This window comes from Macrobrachium nipponense, chromosome 10 (genome assembly GCF_015104395.2).
Source record: "Macrobrachium nipponense isolate FS-2020 chromosome 10, ASM1510439v2, whole genome shotgun sequence".
Lineage (NCBI taxonomy): Eukaryota > Metazoa > Arthropoda > Malacostraca > Decapoda > Palaemonidae > Macrobrachium > Macrobrachium nipponense.
The window spans coordinates 95,412,301-95,419,800 of record NC_087204.1 but is presented as its reverse complement, the minus strand read 5'-3'; the positions used below and the strand labels follow the sequence as shown (position 1 = coordinate 95,419,800).

The 7,500-nt window shown below is 34.9% G+C and overlaps 1 protein-coding gene across 1 annotated transcript in view; it reads right to left on the bottom strand.

Annotated features, from left to right (window-relative positions):
* LOC135224049 (protein tyrosine phosphatase domain-containing protein 1-like) overlaps positions 1–7,500 on the bottom strand; it is an 80,038-nt gene that overhangs the window by 13,404 nt on the left and 59,134 nt on the right. Inside the window, exon 4 of the mRNA XM_064262966.1 lies at positions 5,089–5,211. Within this exon, the coding sequence (XP_064119036.1) occupies positions 5,089–5,211 (123 nt within the window). The remainder of the gene's footprint in view (positions 1–5,088; positions 5,212–7,500) is intronic.

The following is a 7,500-nucleotide window of genomic DNA, read 5'->3' as shown; positions in this document are numbered from 1 at the left end:
GATATAAACATTGTAGGTGATATAAAAAAACTGCTTTGAAACATATTCGAGTTTCTCGCTCGCACATTTGTGCATCAAAGATGGCGGTCTTCCTCGGGGGTGGCTGGGATTGGATTGGGTTGAAACGCCACTCGAGAACTTTCGCCTTTCACCATGCTCCCATTGCGTTGTTCAATTTAAAGCTGCCTTTTAAATAAAAATAAAGACATAAATATCACGTACAGCAGACAATAATAAAATCCAATGAAACATCGTATAACTACAACAGATGCAATTAACAAAAGTAACAAGTATCTTAACAACAGTAACAGATAATCGGAAAATGCGGAATTGGCGGAAATCAAATCTGACACTTAACCCTCTTAATGTACGAAATGAATCGGAAAATAACTTTCCAGCAGCTGGTTATCAAGGATTCACATCACTTCTGGTTACGGTAATTCGATTACGTCTATTTTCATACTTAGTCTCTACTTTTTCCCCTTTCTTTACATTTACTATGAACAGTCTCTTTCAGTATTAACCGTTAAAATTAGTATCTTGTAGCTATAATATAAAAAGAAGTAGATTCATATCAACCGTGCACTTGATGTCTAGGCCCGTCCCTTACGACGCTCCTGATTGGCTGTTGATAAGCCAATGACAGGGCTGGAAACTCTCAGTCTCTCTCGAGAGTTCACATAGGCAGGATGTATGCTCCACTTTTCCTGAGGGATACGTTTTTCACGGCAGTCCTGTACCCAGTTTTTTTTTATGGGGGGGCGGGGGGGGGGGCGTCTTTTCCCAAAAACTGGACCTTTTCTTCTATGTCATTGCATATACAGGTATATATCATATTCCTGTTATCACTCTTGTATTTCTTACTACTTAAGAATGATGTTAATGTTTAATAACTGAAAAAAAAAAACTTGCCAAAAAAAAAAAAAATTGTTTTTTATTACTTTGTAAGTACAGTTCAATGAAAAGGATAGTCACAAAAAGTATCGCCTTCCAGAAATTTGGGGGTGTGGGTCATTCGAGCCCCCACAAGGCCCCCTCGGTATACAGGCCTGCACGGTGTCAGCTTAATTCCCTCCAACGGCTGTGACCCGGTTGCTACAAACATTTGATTCTATTAAGAGAAACTTATGCAACTTCGGGTCTGGGCAACACTAGAATGAAGACCACTAGCGAATGCCAGACGCCGCTGACACATAAGACCTATGAACAAACGAGGCGTCGTGGTCTTTGAAACTTGCAAAAAGCTTTAGGTGAACAGTGCAAGCGCCAATGAGTCGCACAGCACGCCAGCAGAGTGAATTAAACCACTCCTTGTATGCAGCAGGCGCCTCAGTGGCGTGTTTGGTATGGTGTTGGCGTTCCACCTCGGTGGCCGCGAGTTCGATTCTCGGGCATCCCACTGAGGAGTCAGAGATGTGTATTTCTGGTGATAGAAGTTCACTCTCGACGTGGTTCGGATGTCACGTAAAGCCGTTGGTCCCGTTGCTGAATAACCGCTGGTTCTATGCAACGCAAAAACACCATACAGACGAACAAAAACAAGCAGCTGTCCAAGTAAAATAAACCCGTTTTTTTGTGGGGCAACATAACCGTAAAGGAGAGAGAAAAACGACAAGGAAGTAGGAACTCCTAAATATAGATTTAAAAAGGTAAGAACACTGAGGTAAAAAGATAAAAATATCCCTGGTACTAATTTTACGCGACCTTGGTAGTTTTTATGGTAATCCCGCCCGAGCTTGATAATACAAGAACAAGCTAAAAAAAAACTATTCTGAAAAAAAAAATCAATCTCGAAATTGAAGAAAATGTACAAAGATAACTACCTATAATTTGTAGTTTCATCGCCGGAGGCATTACGTAATGATTTGAGAAAATTTAAGCGTAGGTTCTCTAACAATTAGAGTCTACTTTTTTTTCCAAACAAGGGTCGTTGATATTTCAGACGAACCTCGAAGTCTTTAGTTAGAGTTTTTCAAGCATACAATGAAAAAAAATGAACCTCGAAGTCTTTAGTTAGAGTTTTTCAAGCATACAATGAAAAAAAATGAACCTCGAAGTCTTGAGGAGAAAGTTTCAAGCATTTACAATGAAAAAAAATGAATCCTCGAAGTCTTGAGCAGAAAGTTTCAAGCATTTACAATGAAATAAAATGAACCTCGAAGTCTCGAGTCAGACAGTTTCAAGCATTTACAATGAAATAAAATGAATCTCGAAGTCTCGTGTCACACAGTTTCAAGCATTTACAATGAAAAAAATGAACCTCGAAGTCTCGAGTCAGACAGTTTCAAGCATTTACAATGAAAAAAATAAACCTCGAAGTCTCGAGTCAGACAGTTTCAAGCATTTACAATGAAATAAAATAAACCTCGAAGTCTCGAGTCAGACAGTTTCAAGCATTTACAATGAAAATAAAAATGAACCTCGAAGTCTCGGAGTCAAGACAGTCAAGCGTTTACAATTTGAAATTTAAAATGGGAAAAAAAATGCTCGAATCTCGGTGTTTTCAACACAACAAGTCAAAGCATTTACAATTGAAAAAAAAATGAAACCTCGAAGTTCTCGAGTCAGACAAGTTTCAAAGCCATTTACCAATGAAAAAATGAACTCAGAAGTCTCCGAAGTCAGACAGTTTCAAGCATTTACAATGAAATAAAATAAACCTCGAAGTCTCGAGTCAGACAGTTTCAAGCATTTACAATAAAAAAAATGAACCTCGAAGTCTCGAGTCAGACAGTTTCAAGCATTTATAATGAAATAAAATAAACCTCGAAGTCCTCGAGTCAAGACAGTCAAGCAATTTAATTAATGAAAAAATGAACTCGAAGTCATTTGATCAGACAGTTTCATCAAGGCATTTATACAATGAAAAAAATGTAAAACCTCGAAAGTCTCCCGAGTCAGACAGTTTTCAAGCATTTTACAATGAAAAAAATGAACCTCGAATCTCGATCAGACAGTTCAAGCATTTATAATGGAAAAAATTTAACCACCTCGAAGTCCTCCGAAAAAAAGTCAGACAGTTTCAAGCATTTATAATGAAAAAATGAAACCTGAATCTCGAGTACCAGACAGTTTCAAGCATTTATAATTGAAAAAAATGAAAACCTCGAAAGTCTCCGAGTCAACCAAGTTTCCAACATTTACATTTGAAAAAGATAACTTCGAAGTCTGAGTCAGACAAGTTCCAAACATTTATTACAATGAAAAAAATGAACCTCTTCGAAGTTCTCGTAGTCAGACAGTTTCAAGCATTTACAATGAAAAAATGAACCCTCGAAGTCTTCGAGTCAGACAAAGTTTCAAGCTTTTAACAAAAATGAAATAAAATAAACCCTCGAAAGTCTCGAGTCAGACAGTTTCAAAGCATTTAGCAATGAAAAAAATGAACCTCGAAGTCTCGAAGTCAGACAGTTTCAAGCATTATAATGAAATAAAGATAAACCTCGAGTCTCGAGTTTCAAGACAGTTTCAAGCATTTAATAAGAAAAAATGAACCTCGAAAGTCTCGAGTCAGAGCCAGTTTCAAAGCATTTATAATGAAAAATTTGAACCTCTAAGTCTTCGAAAAAAGTCAGACAGTTTCAAGGCCATTTTAACAATGAAAAATGAACCTCGAGTCTCGAGTCAGAGACCAGTTTACAAGGCATTTATAAATTGAAAAAAATGAAACCTCGAAGTCTCGAGTCAGGAACAGTTTCCAAAGGCCATTTATAATGAAAAATTGAACCTCGAAGCTTTCGAGTCAAAAAGACCAAGTTCAAGCATTTATAAATGAAAAAAAATTGAACCCCGAAAGTCTCGAGTTTCATGACAGGTTCCAAAACATTTACATTGGAAAAAGAATGAAAAAAAACTTCGAAGTCTCCGAGTCAGGACCAAGTTTCCAAACATTTACAATGAAAAAAATGAACCTCGAAGTCTCCGAGGTCAACAGTTATTTTCAAGAAATTTTATAATGAAAAAATGAACCTGCGAAGTTTTCGAGTCAGACCAGTTTCCAAGCAATTTTATAATTGAAAAAAATGAACCTCAAAGTCTCGAGCCAGACAGTTTCAAGCATTTACAATGAAAAAAATGAACCTCGAAGTCTCGAGTCAGACAGTTTCAAGCATTTATAATGAAAAAATGAGCCTCGAATTCTCGAGTCAGACAGTTTCAAGCATTTATAATGAAAAAATGAAACTCGAAGTCTCGAGTCAGACAGTTTCAAGCATTTATAATGAAAAAATGAACCTCGAAGTCTCGAGTCAGACAGTTCCAAACATTTACAATGAAATAAAATAACCTCGAAGTCTCGAGTCAGACAGTTTCAAGCATTTACAATGACAAAATAGACCTCGAAGTCTTGAGTCAGAAAGTTTAAGCATTTACAATGACAGAAAAAACTGAACCTCGATGTCTGAGTCAGACAGTTTCAAGCATTTACAATGACAAAAAAGAACCTCGAAGTCTGAGTTATAAAGTATCAAGCATTTACAATGACAAAAAAAAGGAATCTCAAAGTCTTGAGTCAGACAGTTTCTAGCATTTACAATGACAAAAAAGCATTGATTCTTGATAATCTACCTTTAGTTCTCTGCCACACACTTAGAGATAGACAGACAGACAGACAGGCAGGTAAAGAGTGAACGATAATCGCAGCAAAGTTTTACCCCGTAGGGAAGCGTGACGTCAGTGCACCTCACGCAGCGCACTATAGGCATTACTTAAGGTTGTTTGCAGCGTGCCTTCGGCCGCTATTTGGAACTCCTTCCATTCCGTTTACAGTACCTCCATTCATATTCTCTTTCTTCCGCCTCGCTATCGACCCTATCCTAACAATTATTTCGCAGTGCAACTGCTTTGAGGTTTTCCTCCTGTTACGCCTTTCAGACGTCTTACTGTCAATTCCCGTTTCAGCGCTGAGTGACCTCAAAGGTCCCAGTGCTTGGCTTAGGCCTAAACTCTATATTACATTCCATTCCTACACCCTTCAGACCTTTTACTGACAATTTCCGTTTAAGCGCTGAATGAACTCATGGGTCCCAGTGCTTGGTTCTTTGGTCTAAACTCCATATTCTTCAGTTTCATCGAGGTTTCCAAACTTACCGGCGTGACAGTGGACTGCTACCTTGCCTTCGGAGAGCGCGAAGGCCATCACCTTGACCATGTCTAGGATTCCTCCTTGGGTCGGCTCCCCGAAGTCTTTTAAACCGAAATTGTAGTAGAAAACTGGAAAGAGAGAGAGAAAGGCATCGATTACGGAGGCGAATGGACAAGTCGCTGACTATCAAGATCCAACTAAACCAAAGGCTCAAGTTCGAATCCTGGCCAGTACAGATGACTTATCAATGATGATTACTCTTGGCGTTAGTTATTACCGAGATAGAGCAAATTCGATATCAAGTTATATTTGTGTCTCAATTGTTTGGAGTATAGAACAGTCACGTGTGTATGTCTAAGTGACCATACTTCACACACATATTGTATATATATATATATATATATATATAATATATAAATATATATATTATATATGTGTGTGTATATATAACATATGTATTAATAATACATATATAAATATATATATATATATATATAATATATATATATATATATATATATATATATATATATATATATATAGTATATATATATATCATGTTTATACACACATGTGTATATATACTACATACGTACATATATGCATACATACATGTACACACACACACGTACATATATATAAATAAATGACACAGAGAAACACAAATTGTTGGCATAAAAGTAAATTTCCCGACCTCTCCGTAACATACGTGAAAATTCCGCATGTAGCACGAACGCCCGCTCACGTGGACATGCAATGGGGTGAAATTAAGGGGTTTTATCATTGCAGCTGAGCATGACGCAATTCCTAAGGAGACGAGCCGGTACAGAGGTATTCATTAGGAGCGAACTTGCCTTTCAGCCAAATGTATGAAGGATATGTCTGAATTTGCATATATACGTGTTAGCTGTGGTCATAGACTATAGCTGTGGTACATATCTGAATAATAATAATAATAATAATAATAATAATAATAATAATAATAATAACTAATAATAATAATAATAATAATAATAATAATTATAGATGTTAGTTTTGTGTACATATTTGATGGACTGAATAAAATAATTAAATGTTAGTTGTCATACGTATGAGGGAATAATAATAATAATAATAATAATAATAATAATAATAATAATAATAATTTAGATGTTAGTTGTAGTACATATTTGATGACTGAATAATAATATAAACGTTAGTTGTCATACATATGAGGGAATAATAATAATATAATAATAATAATAATAATATTAATAATAATAATAATAATAATCTAGATGTTAGTTTGTATTACATATTTGATGACTGAATAATAATATAAATGTTAGTTGTCATACATATGAGGGAATAATAATAATAATAATAATAATAAAATAATAATAATAATAATAATAATAATAATAATAATAATAATAATAATAAAATCTAGATGTTAGTTGTATTACATATTTGATGACTGAATAATAATATAAATGTTAGTTGTAATACATATGAGGGAATAATAATAATAATAATAATAATAATAATAATAATAATAATAATAATAATAATAATAATAATAAATTGATAAGTATCAAGACCAGAAATTATAATAAGAAGGATATGGGATATGCCAGCGGTAATTGTACCCATAATCACTGGGACACTAGGCACGATCCCAAGTACACTGAAAAGGAACGTGGAAAATTAGATGCCGGAGTAGCTCTAGGACTCATGCAGAAGAGTGTGCTCCTAGAAACAGCACATTTAGTGAGAAAAGTGATGGACTTCTAAGGAGGCAGGATGCAACCCGGAACCCCACACTATAAAAACCACCCAGTCGAATACGATGGCTGTGACAGACCAAAAAATATAATAATAATATATCTTGGAAGAAGACCTTCTTTTAAACATATTCTGATAAAAAAAATAGTTGTGTTCGCTAAGCACAGCCATTCTTTTTAACAGAACAACAAACAACTATAATAATATTAATAACTGTACTTAAAACGTTTGGATTCGATATATGAATATATGAAAGTTCCAACAACAGAGAAAGGTAAAATGTGGTACTTCCTGACCTACCCAGACTAAATTAAAGGTTATCAATACCCATTTCCTTGTTTTTTTTTCCGATTCTTTTAAATGTAAAGCACTACACTAATTCCATGTACGATTCGGACACGGACAGTTATTTCTTTCGCTAATTTTCTATACTTTGTTTTAAAGCTTTTACATTATAAAATCAATTTATAAGAAAACAATAGATTTTACTATAAGTTTTTACAAATTGATTTGGTGTTTTATGTCCAATATCATCCAAAGATTTGGGAAGCTCTTAAGGAAACGTGGTACAAGTAACTCACACTGTCCTTTAATTCACATTGTTGAATATCAGGTACTGTTTTATTCATAGATCAAATTTACTTACTTATAGT